At 41.7% G+C, this 25,539-nt stretch overlaps 2 protein-coding genes across 4 annotated transcripts in view; one reads left to right on the top strand and one right to left on the bottom strand.

Moving 5' to 3' along the window:
• The window catches only part of creb5b (cAMP responsive element binding protein 5b), a 71,178-nt gene that overhangs the window by 44,968 nt on the left and 671 nt on the right, over nt 1-25,539 (top strand). For 2 of the 3 annotated variants that reach the window (XM_078798118.1, XM_058085598.2), the window contains exons 8-11: nt 12,632-12,964; nt 15,055-15,282; nt 17,881-17,989; nt 21,020-25,539. The exon at nt 21,020-25,539 is cut by the window's right edge and continues 671 nt beyond it. In XM_078798118.1, the coding sequence (XP_078654244.1) occupies nt 12,632-12,964; nt 15,055-15,282; nt 17,881-17,989; nt 21,020-21,174 (825 nt within the window). In that variant the 3' untranslated portion in view covers nt 21,175-25,539. The remainder of the gene's footprint in view (nt 1-12,631; nt 12,965-15,054; nt 15,283-17,880; nt 17,990-21,019) is intronic. The other variant, XR_013630191.1, reaches the window with a different exon arrangement.
• Nucleotides 25,525-25,539, bottom strand: part of cpvl (carboxypeptidase vitellogenic like) — a 6,858-nt gene continuing 6,843 nt past the window's right edge. The window contains exon 12 of the mRNA XM_058085599.2: nt 25,525-25,539. This exon is cut by the window's right edge and continues 1,054 nt beyond it. The gene's annotated coding sequence lies outside the window, so the exon portion shown is untranslated.

Genomic DNA, 25,539 nt, shown 5'->3' with positions numbered 1-25,539 from the left:
GCACAAATGCTCAGTATGAGTACGCAAGTACAACATTGTACCAACATTTATAGGTTAGAAAAACGGAAAAGTATGTTTGTATAAGGCGGTGGTCGAGTGGTTAGGACCGCACAGCTAGGACTAGGGTTCAATTCCACCCTCGGCCATCTCTGTGTGGAGTTTGCATGTTCTCCCTGCGCATGCGTGGGTTTTTTCCGGGTACTACGGTTTTCCTCCCACATTCCAAAAACATGAGCCCGGACCCACATGAGGATAAGCGGTTCCAAAAACATTCTAGGCTAACATGCTAGGTTAATTAGCGACTCCAAATTGTCTATAGGTTATGAATGTGTTAGTGTGAATGGTTGTTTGTCTATATATGCACTGTGATTGGCTGGCGACCAGTCCAGGGTGTACCCCGCCTCTCGCCCGAAGACAGCTGGGATAGGCTCCGGCACCCCCGCGACCCTCTTAAGGAAAAAGCAGTAGAAAATGAATGAATGAATGTTTGTATAATACGTTTTTGTTGTTTCATTATCAGACACCCTTGTTATTCTTAGCCCCTTCTGTTATGCTGGTGGTTGTCGTGATAAGCATGAAGGGTTATTGAGCGCTCTGCTTTACATGACACGGAACAGACCCCGTAAAAGCCCCATCAATTAAGTTGACAGGGTGGAGAAGCCGTGTTTGGATCACAGTCTATATGACTTAGCCATCCTGCCAGTTTCACCATAGACCAGCCTTTTTCTGTCCGTGTCTGTGAACCAGGGGTGGGCTATGATCGACTTGGCTCAGGACCCGCGAGAGTAGAGCGAGAGAGCGAGCGAGAGAGAGAGAGAGGGGGCGACATTACGGCCCAACATTACGGCCCAGCTCTCCCATCAGACTGTCTGCCTCGCTATTCCCCGAGGAAATCAGTTTAACAGTCCCCAGTTCTTGGCAAGCAGAGGACCGGGGAGGAAGGGTGTATGAGAGCGAGGAGGTGGAGGGTTACTGCCTCTCTGGGCGAGAGGGAAATCTAATAAAACTCAACTAATGGGGGGTGTGGAGTTTAAGGGGACAGAGAGTGGAGTGGGTTCTGCAGGCAGGCCCATAGTGGGTAGCGAGGGTGATGGAGATGGAATTAGATCCTCTTAGCGCTTGGCAAAGCTACACAGAAACTCCCTGCTTTTGAACCGCAGATGGCGAACCCGTGGTGGGGGTCGGAGTTTGAATTTGGGGACTGGGCTGAACAAATATTGTGGAAAAACGTTATGACTGTGATAAATTATTACTCAAGACACTTTTCACATTAAAAATAACCACTGGAAGTTGTGCTCGCTTATGCAGTCTGTATGTCATAAACAGAAGGCAATGCAGTGGAACCTCTTAAGTTGAACACTGTTTTTTTTTTTTTCAAATCGGGACACTGGTTGACTTCCAAGTTCTTGTAATTTCCAAGCCAAAGAATTAATTAATTCCAAGCTCAAACTGAACATTTAATCATTTAAAATTGCCTGTAAATAGAAGTTAATCACTGTATAATAGTCACTGGATTATAAACCCAAATAAATCTAAGCAAGTAATAGCGAAAGAACAGAGAGTAGCTAAGTATTGCTGGAATTACTAATGATTAATTAACTGTATAGTCGTCCCTCGTTTATTGCGGTTAATTGCTTCCAGAGCCGACTGCAATAAGTGAATTTCTGGAAAAGTGGAATTGAATATTCATTTCCAGAATATTTTTGAAAGCATAGAAACCTGTTTGTTGATTTTTACCATCGTTAGAGCCTTGTTGACATGAAATAACACCCCTATAGTCACCTTCGCACTTCTTTTATTCTTTGTGTACACCACATTACGGTATCAAAAGTGTTTCAAACGCAGTGGGGAAGAAGGACCAAGTAAGAAGCAACAGCCAAAAACTTACCACTTCCACACGGTATGGGAGGAGAAGTTATTTTCACTATGTCATGTCAGACATGCCGTGACTGACTTGACTTGTCCATTTCCACTGAACAGTACTTCCCTTGACAGGCATGATGATGGTTTGAATTCCGGATTTTGTTTGACTTTTGAGGCATATTTTTCCAGCGATTGAACTGCAAGCTGTACCACTCGTGCGACAATCTAAATTATTTCTATGGCTAACTTTCCCCTCTCCATACAATGTCGAAAGTGTTTCAAACGCAGTGGGGAAGAAGGACCAAGTAAGAAGCAACAGCCAAAATGTACCACTTCCACACAGTATGGGAGGAGAAGGTATTTTCACATGTCAGACATGCCGTGACTGACTTTACTTGTCCATTTCTACTGAACAGTACTTCCCTTGACAGGCATGATGATGTTGAGGTTTGAATTCCTGATTTTGTTTGACTTTTGAGGCATATTTTTCCAGCGATTGAACTGCAAGCTGTACCACTCGTGCGACAATCTAAATTATTTCTATGGCTAACTTTCCCCTCGCCATACAATGTCGAAAGTGTCTCAAACGCAGTGGGGAAGAAGGACCAAGTAAGAAGCAACAGCCAAAATGTACCACTTCCACACAGTATGGGAGGAGAAGGTATTTTCACTATGTCATGTCAGACATGCCGTGACTGACTTTACTTGTCCATTTCTACTGAACAGTACTTCCCTTGACAGGCATGATGATGTTGAGGTTTGAATTCCTGATTTTGTTTGACTTTTGAGGCATATTTTTCCAGCGATTGAACTGCAAGATGTACCACTCGTGCGACAATCTAAATTATTTCTATGGCTAACTTTCCCCTCTCCATACAATGTCGAAAGTGTTTCAAACGCAGTGGGGAAGCAGGACCAAGTAAGAAGCAACAGCCAAAAACGTACCACTTCCACACGGTATGGGAGGAGAAGTTATTTTTCCAGCGATTGAACTGCAAGTTGTACCACTCGTGCAACAATCTAAATTATTTCTATGGCTAACTTTCCCCTCTCCATACAATGTCGTGTCTGGGTGAATCCTACGATGAGGCGCCAGAAGGCCACGGGCAGCAAAATAATAGTGTACACTATTCCACTTTGAAAGGGGAATAAAAGTGCTTACCTTGACCTAACTGGGCTTGATTTAACCATCCCAGAGGCAGGCTTGGTGCTCTCTCTCAAAACCTTCTCCACCGTTACTCCACCCAGGGTTAATAGATATGAAGTCATTTGTCGAGTGTAAAAACCCGCTTGTGTCCTCAGAATGAAGCCCAGAGCACTCTCAGGACATCACTCAAGTCCTCCTGTGTCAGACAGGAAGTGGCCATTAATAAATATCATTAATGGCCGATCAGCTGGAACCACATAAAAGAGAAAGGACTAAAAAAAAAAAAAAAGCAGTGGGAGTAGAGAGATCAGGGGACAAAGGTCCAAGACTAGACAGCTCCCCTCTGGACAAAAGATGGCTGAATGGTCTGGCACGGTGGATCAGTGTTTCAACAATGGAACATCAATAGTCCTAATGGCTCTCTGTGGTTTTTATAGATATTGCTTAAATGTTACTGTAGAAATGAAGACAAGATTTAAAAGTCAAACAAATAATGGTTCATTTAAGTAAATCCCAGATGAGAGCAAAGTTACACTTGGTAAAATATTATGCAATTTTTCAATAATTTTTCATACATCCAAGTGAGGGAAATTATACATTTTTGTCACATTCGGTATGGTCATAAACAACACATATTACTGTTAGAGCATCATTAAAAAGTCAATTTTGCATAATAACGACCCTTTAAACTTGCAATGTTATTAGATTTTTGCAAGAAATCGCACCTTCAGGGCGAATCGAATCTTCGCTTTGGGCATCTCTGTGTGGAATTTGTATATTCTGCCCATTTGTGGATTTTCTGGTACTCCGGTTTCCTCCCACATTCCAAAAACATGCTAGGTTAATTGCCGACTCCAAATTGTCCATAGGTATGAATGTGAGTGTGAATGGTTGTTTGTCTATATGCGCCCTGTGATTGGCTGGCCACCAGTCCAGGGTGTACCCCGCCTCTCGCTTGAAGACATCTCCCGTAAAGGTGACTCTAGGGGTGCTATTTCATGTCTACAGGGCTCTAATAATGTCACAAAACAGGACCAGCTAGCTGTGATGAACTGTACATGTTTTATAATCAGTCTGAAACAGTTTGACCCTGGAACTGACAAGAACTGGCTGGCGACCATTCCAGGGTGTGCCCCACCTCTCGCTAGGTTAATTAGCGACTCCAAATTGTCCATAAGTATGAATGTGAGTGTGAATGGTTGTTTGTCTATATGTGCCCTGTGATTGGCTGGCCACCAGTGTACCTTGCCTCTCGCAGCTGGGAGACAGCTGGGATAGGCTCCAGCACCCCATGCGACCCTTGTGAGGATAAGCGGTAGAAAATGAATGAATGAATGAATGAGTGAATAGTTAAGACATACAACGAAATTACCACGGCAACTCTGTTGACTGTACAGTCGAACCCCACCACATTGCTCCCTTTCTCTCTCGCGGTTTTTCAAAAAATCAATTATTGAATAAACGATTGCTGTTTTGTGGTTGACTGTAGCCTGTTATTAGTCAAAACTGTTTATTTTTTTGCAAGACAAATCACATGTAGCGCTCTAGTCACTCAGCATCAGTAATGTTACATCGATAAGACACAGACTGCATTACCTTAACACTGCATGCAGTCAACCGTGTCATGTCTGGAGTGACTGAAAAAAATGTCTCCTCCTGTACCATGCGGAAGTGGTACATTTTTGACTTATTTCTTTGTCCTTCTTCCCCACTTTGTTTGAAACACTAAGCACTCGTGTCTGCAGTAATGCAGTGTAAACAAAGAATAACAGAATGTAGAGTTGACTATAGGGGTGTTATTTCATGTCTACAGAGCTCTAATAAGCATTCCGTAAGATTGAAATCCCTGTTGTAGGCTCAGATAATGTTTTTTTTTTGGAAGCCATATATGCTTGAGTTTGAACTATCTGGGGTGGGTTTCCGCAGCCTGAGCGGAGCTCCTACCGGGAGCCAATGTGAGTGGCACTTTCTGGACCGGATCAGGACCGGAGCTGCACTGTAGTCAGTGTAATCCCGGCGTTAATCATCACCTCTCAGCATCCGAACAACTATTTGACCTGCACTGGGACTGTTTTGGATTGGATAATTCAATTACGAAACTGACAGCACCACACTGCCAGCTGGACTCCTCTCAGACACACTGATAAACATTTAAAGAGTAGGAGTCAAAGCCCCCCCCCCCCCCCCAACACACACACTCTCCATTCTAACTGTGGGTTCCCACTCTGCTATCCTGTTATATATGTCGGTTTGGCAAGCGATAACCACTCCACATGCTGTTATTGTGATTGCGAGAAAGCCGGTGTCTGATTGGTTTCCTTTTTAACAAGAGGGGCGGGACTCACCTCCCTTGGTGCTGACTGACAAGTTGAAGGTTGATGGGAATGTGTTCTGTGAGAGCTGTCATCCTCAGAATTCATCCTGTGATACACGGACGAGTTCCCCGTCAACAGCGGTGACCGTGATGGATGTCTGTAAGCTCGATTTAATCCATTTTCTGTCTTAGCAGCATGATCGATTTGATTTTTTTTTTGGGGGGGGGGGTTGGTATTTCAATACCGTGTCTAGATTCTTCCAAAAGAATTTGCCTTATCGCTATTCATCTCACTGTGGATAATGTCCTTGTGTGATGTGTGTGTCTGAGTGTAATACCAAGACAGCTGCAGGCCTGAGGCTGCCTGCTGTGTGTTAGTGTGGCCTCTGTGGTATTTGAACCCTCGGTGGTCAAGACACAGAGGAGTTTAGCCGTTGAGGTCCGTGGTCACAGCAGCTACCAGGGGGCTGATGTCTAGAATGGGATCTAATTGGGGGACATCATGTAAAAATCAATGTATCCTGTGTATAACACTAGCCACGTATACATGGACACAAATATTCCAATTCCATTCAGGTTATTTGCTCAAACAGAAAGAATTGAACCTTCGTATACACCTCATTCCGAAAAAAAATGCCAATCCGAATGAATATATACAGTGAAGAAAATAAGTATTTGAACACCCTGCTATTTTGCTATTTCTCCCACTTAGAAATCATGGAGGGGTCTGAAATTTTCATCGTAGGTGCATGTCCACTGTGAGAGAGATAAACTAAAAAGAAAAATCCAGAAATCACAATGCATGATTTTTTAACAATTTATTTGTGTGATACAGCTGCAAATAAGTATTTGAACACCTGAGAAAATGAATGTTAATATTTGGTACAGTAGCCTTTGTTTGCTATTACAGAGGTCAAACGTTTCCTGTAGTTTTTCACCAGGTTTGCACACACTGCAGGAGGGATCTTGGCCCACTCCTCCACACAGATCTTCTCTAGATCAGTCAGGTTTCTGGGCTGTCGCTGAGAAACACGGAGTTTGAGCTCCCTCCAAAGATTTTCGATTGGGTTCAGGTCTGGAGACTGGCTGGGCCATGCTAGAACCTTGATATGCTTCTTACGGAGCCACTCCTTGGTTTTCCTGGCTGTGTGCTTCGGGTCGTTGTCGTGTTGGAAGACCCAGCCACGACCCATCTTCAATGCTCTGACAGAGGGAAGGAGGTTGTTCCCCAAAATCTCACAATACACGGCCCCAGTCATCCTCTCTTTAATGCAGTGCACTCGTCCTGTCCCATGTGCAGAAAAACACCCCCAAAGCATGATGCTACCACCCCCATGCTTCACAGTAGGGATGGTGTTCTTCGGATTGTACTCTTCATTCTTCTTCCTCCAAACACGCTTATTGGAATTATGACCAAAAAGTTCTATTTTGGTCTCATCTGACCATAAAACTTTCTCCCATGACTCCTCTGTATCATCCAAATGGTCATATGCAAACTTAAGACGGGCCTTGACATGTGCTGGTTTAAGCAGGGGAACCTTTCGTGCCATGCATGATTTCACATCATGACGTCTTAGTGTATTACCTACAGTAACCTTGGAAACGGTGGTCCCAGCTCTTTTCAGGTCATTGACCAAGTCCTGTCGTGTAGTTCTGGGCTGATTCCTCACCTTTCTTAGAATCATTGAGACCCCACGAGGTGATATCTTGCATGGGGCTCCACTCCGATTGAGATTGACCGTCATGTTTAGCTTCTTCCATTTTCTAATGATAGCTCCAACAGTGGACCTTTTTTCACCAAGCTGCTTGGTAATTGCTCCGTAGCCCTTTCCAGCCTTGTGGAGGTGTACAATTTTGTCTCTGGTGTCTTTGGACAGCTCTTTGGTCTTCGCCATGTTACGAGTTAAAGTCTTACTGATTGTATGGGGTGGACAGGTGTCTTTATGCAGCTAACGACCTCAAACAGGTGCATCTGATTCAGGATGATACATGGAGTGCAGGTGGACTTCTAATGGGCAGACTAACAGGTCTTTCAGGGTCAGAATTCTAGATGATACACAGGTGTTCAAATACTTATTTGCAGCTGTATCACACAAATAAATTGTTAAAAAATCATGCATTGTGATTTCTGGATTTTTCTTTTTAGTTTATCTCTCTCACAGTGGACATGCACCTACGATGAAAATTTCAGACCCCTCCATGATTTCTAAGTGGGAGAAATAGCAAAATAGCAGGGTGTTCAAATACTTATTTTCTTCACTGTATAATCGGATTCACAGGGATGGAATATTCCTTTCCCTAATCCGATTGAGGTATTTTGTACCCGCTCAAACAGAAAGTTGTTGACTGCGTTCTTCTTCGTGGTGTTTTTCTTCTTCTGTTGTTTATTGGCGGTTGGCAAGCAGCTTTCGTGTGCATTAGCGCCATCTGTGGAATAGAAACTAAACCCTTCCATACGCCATTCACAAGTCCAGTTTTATTCATTCATTCATTAATTTTCTACCGCTTTTTCCTCACGAGGGTCACGGGGGGTGCTGGAGCCTATCCCAGCTGTCTTTGGGCGAGAGGCGGGGTACAACCTGGACTGGTCGCCAGCCAATCACAGGGCACATATAGACAAACAACCATTCACACTCACATTCATACCTATGGACAATTTGGAGTCGCTAATTAACCTAGCATGTTTTTGGAATGTGGGAGGAAACCGGAGTACCCGGAGAATGTAAACTCCACACAGAGATGGCCGAGGGTGGAATTGAACCCTGGTCTCCTAGCTGTGAGGTCTGCGTGCTAACCACTAGGTCACCGTGCCGCCGTGCCGAGTTCAATTATAAAATATTAGCAAGATTGAACTCTATCTTTTTTCTGTTCCCAGGTGCGTTCTTTCAGCGAATGCTGAGATATGATGTAACACGCAGCTTCTTCAATTTTAAAAAATGGAGACGAGCAATCGGTACTGGACTGCTGCGGAAATTTTTTTTTGATTCAAACTAAATTTCAAGACTGGACGAACGAAAAAATGGCAATATGGAGTTATTCCAACAAGTGAAAGAAAAACTCAAAGAGTGGATATCATGTGATGTTGGCGTTTACGTTTTACTGCAAATGCCCCATTGACTATTCTATTTGATTATAGCGGCCCATGTAGACACGCGATTGGAATATTCCTTTCCATGTATACCATTTCTTTCGGAAAGGTCATTCGGAAAGAGAAAAAACTCCTCATGTAAATGTGGCTAATGTGAGGCATCTCTCGTATGACAAAAGTGAAAGCACTCAGCCAAAACAAGCTCGGCAAGGTCATCATTTCGCAATTACGTTTTGCAACCGTCTCTCTAAAATAGACAAACATGCCGTGATGCAGGAACTGAGCGCGTGTAGAAAAGACTCCTGGTAAAAAAGCTTTTCACTTATGGCTGCTGCTGTGTGTGTGTGTGTGTGTGTGTGTGTGTGTGTGTGTGTGTGTGTGTGTGTGAAAGAAACGAGATGGCGAGCTGATGTTGTGCTCCGGTCGCGTCTAAAGTATTGTGATCCAGACCAGCTGGATGACGTTCCCTGTGGGAATCATGAATGCAGAGGTTGTTAAAAGATATGGAGCCCCGGACGCTCCATGGACTTACGGACAGCAGCTGGGAGGAAGGGGGAAGGGAGTTCAGAGAAGGAATGAAAGTGTGGGATTCTGCAGTAGCCTTGAATTGAATTTTTTACAAAAAAAAAAAAGTTGTAAATCAGACACAATCTAAATGCATTTATGCGCCGCTTTAGACTAAACTAAATTCTCTCTTATTCGTGCCGATGAATGAGGTGCAGACTTTTTTTTTTTCTTTATTTGGGCAAATATATGAAACATTACAGTGCATTTCTTACATCAATCAAAATATAACTTTCCATTATTTAATAATTATTATTATTATTTATTATTAGTTATTATCATTGTAATATTCATTCATTCATTCATTTTCTACCACTTTTTCCTTGGGGAAAACATGGAAACTACCAAAAGAAAGATGAGAGTCCTGTCTATCATCAGAAAAAAAATTTTGGTCTTCACATTTTTTTGTTCTTCAGTCATGAGCAGTTGAACATTGGTAAGTTTCAGGAAAATAACTGTTGCCAACTACAGAACACCAACATTCATTCATTCATTTTCTATTGCTTATCCTCACGAGGGTCGCGGGGGATGCTGGAGCCTATCCCAGCTGTCTGAGAGGCGGGGTACACCCTGGACTGGTGGCCAGCCAATCACAGGGCACATATAGACAAACAACCATTCACACTCACATTCATACCTATGGACAATTTGGAGTCGCTAATTAACCTAGCATGTTTTTTTTGGAATGTGGGAGGAAACCGGAGTACCCGGAGAAAACCCACTAGACCACCATGCCACCATTGTAATATTATTATTATTATTATTGTTATTATTATTATTATTATTATTATTATTATTATTATTATTATTATTATTATTGTTGTTATTATTGTTGTTATAATCTTTATTATTACCATCATTATAATCATCATTAATATTACCATTTTCATCATTATAGTTAACAATTTTTTAATTTTTTTAATTTTTAATTATTTAATTTCACAGACTTCATTGCTTCTTGTAGAGTGCTGTATCATTTTATCTGTTATTTTCTGAAATCCGCAGTCTTTGTGTGTCAATTTATTAGCCCGCTTTTTTGTGACATTTACTTTTTTATTTTCTGGATTGCATGTGTCTAATCTTGTGCAGGGGCGGCACGGCTAGGAGACCAGGGTTCAATTCCAATTGTGTGGAGTTTGCATGTTCTCCCCGTGCATGTGTGGGTTTTCTCCAGGTACTCCGGTTTCCTCCCACATTCCAAAAACATGCTAGGTTAATTGGCGACTCCAAATTGTCCATAGGTATGAATGTGAGTGTGAATGGTTGTTTGTCTATATGTGCCCTGTGATTGGCTGGTGACCAGTCCAGGGTGTACCCCGCCTCTCGCTCAAAGACAGCTGGGATAGGCTCCAGCACTCCCAACGACCCTCGTGAGGGTAAGCAATAGAAAATGAATGAATGTTGGTGTTCTGTAGTTGGCAACTGTTATTTTCCTGAAACTTACCAATGTTCAACTGCTCATTACTGAAGAACGAAAAAATGTGAAGACTAAAATTTTTTTCTAATGATAGACAGAACTCTAATCTTTCTTTTGGTAGTTTCCATGTTCTCCCCAAGTTTTCTCCGGTTTCCTCCCACATTCCAAAAACATGCTAGGTTAATTAGCGACTCCAAATTGTCCATAGGTATGAATGTGAGTGTGAATGGTTGTTTGTCTATATGTGCCCTGTGATTGGCTGGCCACCAGTCCAGGGTGTACCCCGCCTCTCGCTCAAAGACAGCTGGGATAGGCTCCAGCACCCCCCGCGACCCTCGTGAGGAAAAGCGGTAGAAAATGAATAAAAAACAAGAAGTTGAGACTGTGTCTGGACAGGTGACCAACCCAAACATCAGTATCTTCTTGTTAAACCCTACCTGAGGTTATTAGACATGTTTATTAGTTTATGTGTCTTGTGCATTAAGAAGCAAGGACTTTCTTTTCATGTCTGGGTTTGACTGCAACATTAGAACCCTTGTTGCACACTGTGGCCCACTTGTGTTTGTATTATCTTGTCTTTACGCCATGCCTAGAAATACAACCTCTTGAGGAAAACTCAAGTAGGTAAACACAAACAACATGAGAACACATTGAGAGTGTTTTTCTGGTCTGTCCCAAAAAGAACCACCATCTCTGTCAGGGCTAAGTAGACCACCGCTTAAAGAAACAAACCTTCTACTGGTTGGACAGCGTCGGCGTCAATCCCTTGCCAGAGGGCTCATCTTATAAGCAGACACCCAGACACACATGAGCGGTAGGTAGGTAGGTAGGTTATTAGGAATATGAAGAGGCAAGACGTGGGATGAGGGAACGAGGGAACTTAAAGGAGGAGAAAGACAGAACTGAAGGGGAGACAGAGGACGGACTAAGTGCTTTGATTTGTTCCTCAGATTTATGGATTGTTGGAGCTCTTCGTCATCTCATCTAGTCAGAGCATGTAGCCATGCTGCTAACCAGCCTGCTGTAACATACATAGGAAGTCATATGCATCTGTAATATGGAAAATGTATTTCCATCACTGACTACAGGCAAAATTGGTCCATTGGAGTTTTACTCTACTTGCTGAATAGTATTGGGGTTTATTTCAGAGGAAAGTACTTTTTTTTCTCAACAATTGTTTTATCTGAGGCTGTCAAATGATTAAAAAATTTAATCAGATTAATCACAGTTTTTAATTAATTAATCATAATTAATCACCTTTAGCAATTGTGTTTGAAATATGCATTTTTTTTACTGTATTTAATGAACAGAAAGATAAACGACAAGCCAGGATTGTGTATATATGTGTATATTATGAACTGAATATGTCAATCAAGCTAAAAGATTTGAATCATGTACAGTTCATCACAGCGAGCTGGTCCTGTTTTTCATTATTAGAGCCCTCTAGACATGAAATAGCACCCCTAGAGTCACTTTTACACTTTCATTCATTCATTTTCTACCGCTTATCTTCAAGAGGGTTGCGGGGGGTGCTGGTTTCCTCCCACATTCCAAAAGCATGCTAGGTTAATTGGCCACTCCAAATTGTCAATAGGTATGAATGTGAGTGTGAATGGTTGTTTGTCTATATGTGCCCTGTGATTGGCTAGCCACCAGTCCAGGGTGTACCCCGCCTCTTGCCCAAAGACAGCTGGGATAGGCTCCAGCATACCCGTGACCCTAGTGAGGATAAGAGGCATAGGAAATGGATAGATGGATGGATTCGAAACACGCGTTAAAACGTGTTATTATAAGCAATGAGGGGTTGCGTTCAAAGACGTCACGTAATTTAAGGTAAATTTACTTGTTCATTCACTCATTTTTTACCATTCACCAGGGTCGCAGAGGGTGCTGGAGCCTATCCCAGCTGTCTTCAGGGGAGAGGTGGGGTACACCCTGGACTGGTGGTCAGCCAATCATAGGGCACATATAGACAAACAACCATTCACACTCACATTCATACCTATGGACCAATTGGGGTTGCTAATTAAGTTAGCATGTTTTTGAGAAAACCGGAGAAAACCCACGCATGCACAGGGAGAACATGCAAACTCCACACAGAAATGGCAGAGGGTGGAATTGAACTCGAGTCTCCAAGCTGTGAGGCCTGTGCGTTAACCACTTGCCATCTCCACATTATCTCCACTTTTGTTACAGTAATGTTATTTTACAAACCTTTTGGTCCTTCTTTCCGCCCAGAGGCTGAAGGCTGCACTTTCACACCACCCGGGTGCCATCGCCAACGGGAACATGAACTCCATGGGCCACATGATGGAGATGATGTCGTCGCGGCAAGAGCAAGGCACCCACCATCACATGCACTCGCACCCGCACCAGCACATGCAAGCACCTCCCCACGCGTACCAGCACCACGGCCACCACCACCACCACCACCAAAGCCAGGGGCACAACCAGGGCGGCCACCATCACCCGCAGGGACACAACCCCCATCACAACTCCCACAATGCCCACCTCCATCCTGGACACCCACACCAGACCTCGCCACATCCTGGAATGCACTCTGCTTCACAGGTAACACATTTTCTTGTGATGCAAATGTATTGTTTTGCAATCTTTTAACTAGCTGGAACTACTTTTTTCGGTACCGGAATCCGACCAGAAGTCTTCTCAGGACACGGAACCCACTGCTTATGGGGCCGGGTGTCATACAACTTCAAAAATCCAAACTATCCCTTTAAGGCTGGTCAGCTGCAGCTCAGTCAACTTGTTTTGCGGCGAAGAAGTCTGGAGCTTTGTTTTTAATGATCCTCAAGGCTTGTCCTCTGGAAACTATGCCCCACGCCCGTCTACGCCGCTCGGCTGGCCCAGGTGCAAAAAGAGTGTGGTCGTCATGCTGCGCTTTACGACCTATAACTGCAAATACAGTGGAACCCGTTTAAGTCGACGCTGTTTGTGTTGACAGTTGATATGTGTTGTAGCATTGTTAACGTCATAGTTATTTTTTTTGGGGGGGGAAGCAGATTTGCTGGTTATGATGAATCTACCAAGGTTGAAATAATTTCTCTTTGTGTCTCTGGCGAAAGTCATAAGTAAATTTTTTTTCCGGTTATGTCGACAATCGCTTCTGTCGACGTGAGCCATCGAATCTTTGACTTGACTTAAACGGGGGCCCCAACTGCATAATTGGTTTGACTACGTCAGGCTGTTTTAGGCACTGCTCTTTACGACCTATAACTGCAAATACAGTGGAACCCGTTTAAGTCGACGCTGTTTATGTTGACAGTTGATATGTGTTGTAGCATTGTTAACGCCATAATTATTTTTTTTTTTGGAAAAGCAGATTTGCTGGTTATGATGAATCTACCAAGGTTGAAATAATTTCTCTTTGTGTCTCTGGCGAAAGTCATAAGTCAATTTTTTTCCCGGTTATGTCGACAATCGCTTCCGTCGACGTGAGCCATCCAATCCTTGACTTGACTTAAACGGGGGCCCCAACTGCATAATTGGTTTGACTACATCAGGCTGTTTTAGGCACTGCTCTTTATGACCTATAACTGCAAATACAGTGGAACCCGTTTAAGTCGATGCTGTTTATGTTGACAGTTGATATGTGTTGTAGCATTGTTAACGTCATAATTGTTTTTTTTTTTTTGGAAAAGCAGATTTGCTGGTTATGAAGAATCTACCAAGGTTGAAATAATTTCTCTTTGTGTCTCTGGCGAAAGTCATAAGTAAATTTTTTTTCCGGTTATGTCGACAATCGCTTCCGCCAGCCAATCCTTGACTTGACTTAAACGGGGGCCCCTACTGCATAATTGGTTTGACTACGTCATGCTGTTTTAGACACTGCTCTTTACGACCTATAACTGCAAATACAGTGGACCCGTTTAAGTCGACGCTGTTTATGTTGACAGTTGACGTTGATATGTGTTGTAGCATTGTTAACGTAATAACGTAACTTTTGTGTCTCTGGCGAAAGTCACAAGTAAATATTTTTTTTCGGTTATGTCGACAATCGCTTCCGCCAGCCAATCCTTGACTTGACTTAAACGGGGGCCCCTACTGCATAATTGGTTTGACTACGCCTGACAGCGTTAAAAATAACTCCACGCCAACCACTTCGTCCTTGCATTGTCTGATGTCCTTTACTCTGATAAGCCTATTGGATGATGGAGTGATACAAGTCACTGTGCGCTCCAACCGTACCATTAAGGCATTAAAAAAAAACAACACACTGTACGTATGCTCGGCGTCCATTAAAGCCGGCCGGTGTTTTCCATGCTTCTCATAAAAATGGTAATGGTCCAAACTGCAAACACTTGACCTTGCCAAGTCTGTGTCAAGATCTGTCAGTGCACATAAAGTTGTGTCTGAGTGGAAATGGGTGGTGGAAAAGTGCCCGACACCTCTTTAACTAGGTGGGCAGGTTGGTGAATCAGCCCAGTCACTCACTCATTCAAGCAGATGTTGTTTTGAGACCGGTTGGAGCACTTGAAATAGCTCTAGGTGGCAAATGTATGGAGCCTTGTACGGAGAGCAGTCAGGTGCATGGATGTTTTCCAGGTGTGCCGCAGAGATTATAAATGCGGTTGGAAGTTGGCAAGACGGAACGTCTTTTTTAGACATACCCAATCGACGCCTCCTCTCTCGCTATGTTTCAGATGTCACCAGCCACACAGCAGATGCAGCCCACGCAGACGTTGCAGTCCCCGCCCCCTAGTGGCGGACGACGTAGGAGGGTAGTGGACGAAGACCCGGATGAGCGTCGGCGGAAGTTTCTGGAACGAAACCGAGCGGCGGCGACGCGATGCAGACAGAAGAGGAAAGTGTGGGTGATGTCGTTAGAGAAGAAAGCAGAAGAACTCACGCAGACCAACATGCAGCTTCAGGTACAAAAAGTACACTTTGGGTGTCTTACGTGTACACGATGGAATGATACGTGGACGCTGGTTGGGACAAGGACGTTTTGGAGAGACTATGTCTCTCAGTTGGCCTGGGAACACCTTGTGATGCACGGTGCAGATGTGGACCTGGACCTCCAAGAAGCTGAAAAAGATGGATGGATTCAGCCTTATTCATTCATTCATTTTCTACAAGATCTGGTCTCCAATCTCAAAAGGAGTTGAAAAATTGACAAAAAATATTGTAAAAAATCTGAAAAAAACGTCTAATTACATCCATCCAATTACGGTTGTCATCCTCCAATTTGTAATTTTTTTCCATTATGAGGACTGGAAGTACAAATAGTCAGTTCCAGTGTCAAACTGTTTCAGACTTATCATAAAACATGTACAGTTCATCACAGCTAGCTGGCCCGTGATGAGTCAATTCCTGTTTTGTAACATTATTAGAGCCCTCTAGACATAAAATAGCACCCCTATAGTCACATTTACACTTATATTACCCAATATAGTAGATATTATAGTCGATATATAAGGTGCTGGAGCCTATCCTGGAGCTGTCTTCGGGCGAGAGGCGGGGTACACCCTGGACTGGTGGCCAGCCAATCACAGGGCACATATAGACAAACAACCATTCACACTCACATTCATACCTATGGACAATTTGGAGTCGCTAAGTGACCTAGCATGTTTTTGGAATGTGGGAGGAAACCGGAGAAAACTTGGAGAGAACATGGTAACTACCAAAAGAAAGATGAGAGTCCTGTCTATCATCAGAAAAAAAATTTTGGTCTTCACATTTTTTTGTTCTTCAGTAATGAGCAGTTGAACATTGGTAAGTTTCAGGAAAATAACAGTTGCCAACTACAGAACACCAACATTCATTCATTCATTTTCTATTGCTTATCCTCACGAGGGTCGTTGGGGGTGCTGGAGCCTATCCCAGCTGTCTTCGGGCGAGATGCGGGGTACACCCTGGACTGGTGGCCAGCCAATCACAGGGCACATATAGACAAACAACCATTCACACTCACATTCATACCTATGGACAATTTGGAGTCGCTAAGTGACCTAGCATGTTTTTGGAATGTGGGAGGAAACCGGAGTACCCGGAGAAAGCCCACGCAGAACATGCAAACTGGAATTGAACTCGGGTCTCTGAGCTGTGAGGCCTGTGCGCTAACCACTTTTCCGCCGTGCAGCCCGCATTAATGTGAACCACTACAATTTTAATAGTAGTAATCTTTACAATGCTTTCTGTATATGTTGGGTGGATTATAGCTTTTGTGTTTTCTGACGGCATCCCACACTTTCAAAACTAGCATTAGCATTGGTGCTAATTTTGCCGTTTACGTTTGTGGAGTCGTTGTCCAAACTTCAAAATAAAATGTTTATTTTAAAACAAGACAACACAAGACAACAAGAAATATTAGAATATTTTCAACTATTTGAAGTACGTTTTAGTGGTCTCAGTTCCTAAGTTCCTAATTTCCGAAGTAACTACTGTATTTTTCTGTGTGTGTAGCTTTAATGCAAATGAGCCGTGTTTACTGTGTGCACTTTATCCACTTTTTACATATACACGTATCACATACTGTCGCAACATAATACAACACGAGCATATCGACTGTATGTGTGCTACAGTGCTAACATGCTAACACAGTGCAATGCTAACAATGCTAACATCACAGTCACATCTTAACGGCACGCTAGAAACTCCAAACTAAAATAAAGTAAAGACGATGGGTTAGCATGCAGGCCACACACCTATGAGACTCAAGTTCGATTCCACTCTCAGCATCCAGTCCTTTTAAATAAAGTTTATAAAATAATTTGTATTAGCATTTAAGAAGGCTGCACATTGTTCGAGTGGTTAGCGTGCAGGAGACCCGAGTTCGATTCCACCATCGGGCCAGTGGCATCTAGACCTTGTAAATAAAGTTTATAAAATAATTTGTATTAGCATTTAAGAAGGCTGCACAGTGTTCGAGTGGTTAGCGTGCAGGAGACCCGAGTTCGATTCCACCATCGGGCCAGTGGCATCTAGACCTTGTAAATAAAGTTTATAAAATAATTTGTATTAGCATTTAAGAAGGCTGCACATTGTTCGAGTGGTTAGCGTGCAGGAGACCCGAGTTCGATTCCACCATCGGGCCAGTGGCATCTAGACCTTGTAAATAAAGTTTATAAAATAATTTGTATTAGCATTTAAGAAGGCTGCACATTGTTCGAGTGGTTAGCGTGCAGGAGACCCGAGTTCGATTCCACCATCGGGCCAGTGGCATCTAGACCTTGTAAATAAAGTTTATAAAATAATTTGTATTAGCATTTAAGAAGGCTGCACAGTGTTCGAGTGGCTAGCGTACAGGAGACCCGAGTTCGATTCCACCATCGGGCCAGTGGCATCTAGACCTTGTAAATAAAGTTTATAAAATAATTTGTATTCGCATTTAAGAAGGAAAGAGATGATTCCCCATAAAGGATAATACATGAAAACCGGTACTTTGCATTGTGTTCAATGAAACTCTATCTGTCAGTGAGTTGAGCTGTCAGGCTAAATTATGGTTCTGTTTTCTTTCATTTCAGAATGAAGTGACAATGCTAAAGAACGAGGTGACCCAGCTCAAGCAGCTCCTCCTCACACACAAGGACTGTCCCATCACCACTATGCAAAAAGAGTCCCAAGGTTACCTCAGTGAGTCACGCAAACACTTTATTCTTACAGAGTAATTGTTTTGCCAGAAAAAAAAAAAAAAAAAAACTCCACAGACTGAAACAGGATGAGATTTTGCGCTCTAGTTCCCACATTTTCTCTGCAGTACTCCTCCCATGCTGGGAGTCGGTAGTCTGAATCCCATCTGGGATGTTTTCTAGACACACACACGACGTGAGAAGTACGTCATGAGGTTGCACGCCTGCGTCCGTACACCCTGCGTCTTGCTGATTGCTGTCAGCCATGACATCACGACCCCACCCCTTTGATACCAGATACATTTGAATTAGAATTAGGGAACCTCCCCTGTGTGGCTTTAGCGAGGAAAATCAGGCTCACATCCGTCCTGGCTGAATGTTTCTTTTATAAAGCAGGGAGCCGCGGGTCCCAGACTGGGCGAGACATTCATCAATGAGTCTTAGGTTGTGTACACATTTCCAGTTTAATGTGACCATAATCTGTCAGGTGTGTTTACAGAGCTGAGTGATTCTATTTTCCATGTTGGTGATACGGTCTGTGGGATGTTTGGTGTGAATTTATGGTCTGGTTAAAAAAAAAAAAAAAAAAGACACACATGTGGTCCTGCGTAAAAGTCTTACCATCTTCTATGTAAACACAACAGATGCCCCAACTTTGTAGAAGGATGATGACACATGGACCATGTGAGACATGAAGACATGTGTTTCTCTGTTCTGTGTGTTCTAAAGATATCAAAACAGATAAAAAAAAAAAAGACACGGCTTATTAATGCACCGCTATTAAAGCACCTCCAAAAACCTTCAACAAGGTTTTGTGGTTTTATATACATGCTGTGGGCGGCATGGCGGTCGAGTGGTTAGCGCGCAGACCTCACAGCTAGGAGACCAGGGTTCGATTCTACCCTCGGCGATCTCTGTGTGGAGTTTGCATGTTCTCCCCGTGCATGCATGTGTTTTCTCTGGGTACTCTGGTTTCCTCCCACATTAATCCGGGCTGCACGGTGGACCTCACAGCTCAGAGACCCGAGTTCAATTCCAGTTTGCATGTTCTGCGTGGGTTTTCTCCGGTTTCCTCCCACATTCCAAAAACATGCTAGGTTAATTGGCCACTCCAAATTGTCCATTGGTATGAATGTGAGTGTGAATGGTTGTTTGTCTATATGTGCCCTGTGATTGGCTGGCCACCAGTCCAGGGTGTACCCCGTCTGTCGCCCCAAGACAGCTGGGATAGGCTCCAGCACCCTATATATCTTCTATAATATCTACTATATTGGGTAATATAAGTGTAAAGGCTACTATAGGGGTGCTATTTCATATCTACAGGGCTCTAATAATGTTACAAAACAGGAATTGACTATATGTGCCCTGTGATTTGCTGGCCACCAGTCCAGGGTGTACCCCGCCTCTCGCCCCAAGACAGCTGGGATAGGCTCCAGCACCCTATATATCTACTATAATATCTACTATATTGGGTAATATAAGTGTAAAGGCTACTATAGGGGTGCTATTTCATATCTACAGGGCTCTAATAATGTTACAAAACAGGAATTGACTATATGTGCCCTGTGATTGGCTGGCCACCAGTCCAGGGTGTACCCCGCCTCTCGCCCGAAGACAGTACTAACAGGTACATTCATGATAACATGTAATACTTTGATATATTACCGGAACTTTCTTCCTTGGATTGGAATATGTCTTTCCCATGTCTCTTTATCTGTTTTTATATCTTTATAATGCACAGAAAAGAGAAATACATATTCATGTCTCACATAAGTCCAGTTTTCCTTTCATTCAAAAAGCCACCCACACAGCATCCTCTAAGAGATTCTGTCACATGCCTTAATGCGACTTGACGGCGGTCAATTTAACGGCTCAATGAAAAACAATGACATCCAGGACATTTTCATCATTAAAAAAAAAATAAATAACAGGACAGCCAGGACAGGACATGAAAATAGGACACGTCCTGGGACAGCAGGATGCCTGGTCGCCCTAATATTAGAGTATTTTCAACTATTTGAAGTACGTTTTAGTGGTCTCACAGTAGTCTATCTAGTTCCTAAGTAACTACTGTATTTTTCTGTGTGTGTAGCTTTAATGCAAATGAGCTGTGTTTACTGTGTGCACTTTATCCACTTTTTACATATACACTCTAAGACGTATCACATACTGTCACAGCATAATGCAACACGAGCATATCTGCTGTATGTGTGCTACAGTGCTAACATGCTAACACAGTGCAATGCTAACAATGCTAACATCACAGTCACATATTAACGGCACGCTAGAAACTCTATAAAATAAAGTTTATAAAATAATTTGTATTTACAAGGCTGCACGGTGGACGATGGGTTAGCATGCAGGCCACACATCTATGAGACTTAAGTTCGATTCCACCCTCGGCCAGTGGCATCGAGACCTTGTAAATAAAGTTTATTAAATAATTTGTATTAGCATTTAAGAAGGATGCACAGTGATCGAGTGGTTAGTGTGCAGGCCACACAGCTAGGAGACCCGAGTTCGATTCCACCATCGGGCCAGTGGCATCTAGACCTTGTAAATAAAGTTTATTAAATAATTTGTATTGACATTTAGGAAGGCTGCATGCTGCGTGAGTGGTTAGCGTGCAGGCCACACAGCTATGAGACTCAAGTTCGATTCCACCCTCGGCCAGTGGCATCGAGACCTTGTAAATAAAGTTTATAAAATAATTTGTATTAGCATTTAAGAAGGATGCACGGTGTGCGAGTGGTTAGCATGCAGGCCACACAGCTAGGAGACCCGAGTTTGATTCCACCATTGGGCCAGTGGCATCTAGAACTTGTAAATAAAATTTATAAAAAAATTTGTATTAGCATTTAAGAAGGTTGCACGGTGAACAAGTGGTTAGCGCCCAGGCCACACAGCTACGAGACAAGAGAGTAAAAAAAGAAGCTAAATAAAAAATAAAAGTAAAAAAAAATTATAATAATAAATAAACAAACTCTGGTAGAGCACAAGTGTTTCTTTAATGATGTCCCTTCCACCTCCGCAGGTCCTGAGAGCAGTCCAGCAGGAAGTCCATCTCCAGCTTGCACGCAACAGCAGGTCATTCAGCACAACACCATCACCACCTCCACCACAACAGTAGGGGGCAGCAATGTGCACGGACAAGCCAACAGCCGAACAGACATTAACCCCATCCACTAGGCAGCAAAGAGACTGTATAGCCCTGGTGGTCCGCCCACTTCCTCTGCTTTTTGAGGCTCCCCATGCTGCACATGTCGGCCCCCCCACCCCACCCCAGCCCCATCGAGAAGAACCTCAAAGGCCTCCAAGGCTGTTCTTTTTACAGTAGCCATGGTATGTATTTTTATAGAGCTTATAACCTGCTCATGTTTTATGTTTTGTTGCTTTACAATTCTTATTGTGACTTTTGCTCATGCAGTGTTTTTTTGTAGCGGTACAAAATGGACCAAAGCGTTCATGAAACAAGAGGGAAGCGACCGGAGATGCATCTCTATTTGAGCTGTGGACGTACTTATGAGTCAAAGCATTTCACAGACACACCTAATATGTTTTCACAAGGGTGTAGTAGGAAATTGTGCAAAATAAAAAAAGGGCACCGTGCAGTAGAACCTTTTATAATATAGTACACAAATATAAATCATAAGGAAACGTTTGAATTAACTTTTTAACATGATGTCACACGAGTTTAAAAAGTATCTAAACATTAAGTAAACATCTCAGTACACCTCTTTGGCCATATTGTATTTCTGTTTCTGTGGTTATCATCACACTCTACCATCACGGGTACCTTTCCCGTTAAAAAAAAGCCAAAGAAAAAGCCACAAACACACCTATGCAGTTAATCCTGAACCAAGATTTGATTTAAAGATTTAAAGTTTCCACTGCATTCCAGCCCATATTGGACTATAGTCCAACTTCAAATATATATTTTGCTGTGAACTTGGTTAGGGTTAGTGGTTAGGGTGTATAATTATTTGGAAAAAAATTATTATAAAGAAATAATAGAGTATATTTAATTTTTGTACAAAATCCTACTAAATTCTTTTGACAACAGACAACGACCATAATAGTAATTGACATCACCATAATGGATTTGAAATAAATTACAATGTGATCGAGGGGTGTTTGGCGCCACCTGTTGGTATAAATCTCTAAACACCAAATATAAACCCACCTGTCTTTTTCTAGACTTGTTTTATATTCGGTTAATACGGTACTGATTTACTTGTACGCCCCCTTCAGGTGCTTCAGTGCTACTGCTAGTGGGTGGCCAGTTGTTACTTGCTGGGGATCCAAACAATTCAGGTATCAACATATTGCCACCCCTATGTGAGGAATGGTCTCACCTTAGCCACCCCAATAAAAAATTCTAGCTCTCCCACAGCATGGTAAAGAGATTACCGTAATTTCTAGACTATGGGTCACACTTTTTGCAGCCCGGAAGTGTCGCCATGTTTCTCTTGTATCTCTTCTTTAGAAGTTTACTCAACATTAACTGAGGATATAACGCCATCTACTGGTCACATTTGCCATTCCAGTGAACTACATGGACACTTGTCACTGTATGCAATCAGTACCGGAAATGCAATTGGTTCTACGCATGTGCAGAACACATCGACACTCACGTGTCAGGCAGGTGTAATTACGTCATCAGTTGAGCTAATTTACGGTATAAAACGTTCGGCAACAAGATTTCTACCGCAGGTGGAATATAGTGTAAGTCGCTCACCTCCCACACACAAAACGGCATTAATTAAATAGTATAAATCTTTTTATTCTTTGGTTCCATCAATTATTATTATAAGTTTTCTTTTTACAGACAAAAGTAGTTGCTAGCAAGCAATATGCTAGCATTATGCTAGCTAGCAATGTGTTTCATTGCACTCTACTTCTGGTTGTTTACATCCAAATACTGCATTTTATGTGTTGTTTTATTATATTTATCCATGTATATTATACACCGGAAATGTTGGAAGTATATTATACGCAATACTGAAGGAAAACCCATACGCGTTGTATGAGAATGTGATTTCATTTAAAATCCATTGTGGTGATGACAACAAACACTGTTGTTGTGTTAGCAAAATGAGTGTTTTAACACATTTTTCCATCTCATTTTTGGACCAAGTGACTTTTAAAGGTGTTGTCGATGGGAAATAGGGTATGCAACATAACAGACTGTTATCATCATTGCTGAAAGGAAAGCAATAGAAATCTAATATGAACACTGTGATAGCGGCAAGGCAGCTTCATTGGAAGTCCCAAACATCTCACCACCTCAAGCTTTAACATGTGTGTCTAATACAGTATGACTTAAATCTTTTTTTGTTTTTGTTTTTAGTACTCAAAGAGGTGTGTGTGACAATGCTTCTTCCCATAACGAGTATGGTTTCCTATTTCTATGCCAGTGCTTTTCCAAAATGTCACAATGTGCCTCAGCTTCCAACATCCATATCCATTTCCTTCTGCTTATTGATCCTTTTGCCTCTTATTGGCTTTTGTCTTGGATTTCTCACCTTGTGACCTCCTGCCAGCATCCTGATGAATCCATCTTGCTCAGGCCTGTTTGTAACTGGACGGCGACATACTGTACGCGCTCCCTCCCAGGAAACGGGATCTTTTTTCCCCCCTGACCCCCACTTTCTGAGCAGGAATGCTTCAAGCTTAAAGCGCTGCGAGGTACGTCACACAGCCGTATATGCACTTTGTCCTCTGCAGTGCCAGAGGCTACCATAGCCATATTCCTAAAGCTGGCATCCTCAGCGGATCCCTGTCCCCCTTTACGGAATACACCAGCTAGAATGTGTAACACTTGAAATATTCCCTGTTGTGTCCGTTGAAGAATGTTCCCCTCGATATTCCTCTGTTACTCTCACTTGTATGTAAGTTTGTGCAAATCTAATTGAAATTCCTGAAATCAAGGTTTTTAAAAAAAAGTTCATTTTTGACTAAAAGGTTTTTATTACCAGTCACTTTAATCCTAGACCGGTAATATATGTCCTGGAATCTGACTTCTATAACCTAAAGTGCCAAAAATCTAGCCGTGATTGATGACATTTCGACAGCAGATGTATGTTCAATGCCCTAAAAGTGCTATTGTGTACTTGGTACACTTTTTACAGCCCCTTTCCTTAGTACTTATACTTTTGCATAAGTGGAGCCTTTTTCTTACGGACTCTAACATTTCACTGTTAGAACGTCATTAAAAAGTCACTTTAGGTGAAATAATCCGTCTGCCTGCTATTTTAATAGTCTAACTCAGGTTTTAGTAGATATTACTTAATATAATTGCTTAACATGCAATGTTATAATAAGAAAAAAAATAACGTAAGTCAAAAATAAGTCTTTTTAACCTTGATTTCAGGTGTGCGATGTTGCTTACATTTCACTTTTTGCAGTCTTAACCTTTGCATTAGTGTGGGGGGGTGTCCAGTTGAAATGCGGGCCACATTGACACAAAAACAAATGGAAAAACATTTTCAATAATAAAGTCATGAGATTAAAGTAGTAAATTAAAACAGGCCTAAATTGACAAGAAAAAAATTGTAAATTAACAAGAGTAAAGTCATCAATTTACCAGAAAAAGCCATAAAATTATAAGAATAAAGTTGTGAATTTACATAAAAAATGTAAAAAATGTATGTGCAAAAAAGTAATAATATAAGAATAAAATCATGAGTTTACAAGCAAAAAAGTTTTACATTTACAAGAAAAGTCATACATTTACACGAAAAAAGTCATAGTATTACAAGAACAAAGTCGTAAATTTACGAGAATAAAATCATAATATGACAAAGTTCTAAAATTATGAGAAAGTCATAAATTTACGTGAAAAATGTCATAAAATTACAAGAATAAAGTTGTAAATTTACCAGCAAAAAAACGTAATTTACGAAAATAAAGCTGTAAATTTATGAGAAAAAAGTTGTACATCTACTAGAATAAACTCATAATTTCTGAGAATAATGTCATAAATTCACAAAAAAAGTCATAAAATTACAAGAATACTCGGAAATTTACCAGAATTAAGTTTTTTTTTTTAAATGTAATTTACAAGAACTAAGTCGTAAATTTACACACAAAAAAGTCACAACATTACAAAAATAAAGACGTAAATTTACGTGCAAAAACGTTGAACATTTACACGAATAAAGACATAAAATTACAAAAATAAGGTCGTAAGTTTAGGCGAATAATATGTAACATTATATGTCATAAGTGTAAGACTGTATGACTGTAATGTATGACTTTATTCTTGTAATATTACAAGTTTATTTTTTCGTAAACTTACAACTGTATTCTCAAAATCTCATATTTTTGTTTTCCAATGTGGCCCTAATACTTTGTGATAATTAATAACATTTTTTAGTATTAGTAATAAAAGGCATTACAACAAAGTCTTAAATGTACAACTTTGTTTCTCATAAATTTACCATTTTATTCTCAAATGTGTCCCTAATACTCTCAGTAAAGTAAAGTAAAAAAAAAAAAATGCTGTTTTATACTGTTTATTAGTCGAAAAGCCAGCATTTCAAGAGACCTGCA

This window comes from Doryrhamphus excisus, linkage group LG17 (genome assembly GCF_037039965.1).
Source record: "Doryrhamphus excisus strain RoL-2023G ecotype Guam linkage group LG17, RoL_Dexc_Guam_v1.1, whole genome shotgun sequence".
NCBI classification, from domain to species: Eukaryota; Metazoa; Chordata; class Actinopteri; order Syngnathiformes; family Syngnathidae; genus Doryrhamphus; species Doryrhamphus excisus.
This window is presented reverse-complemented; position numbering and strand designations above follow the sequence as displayed.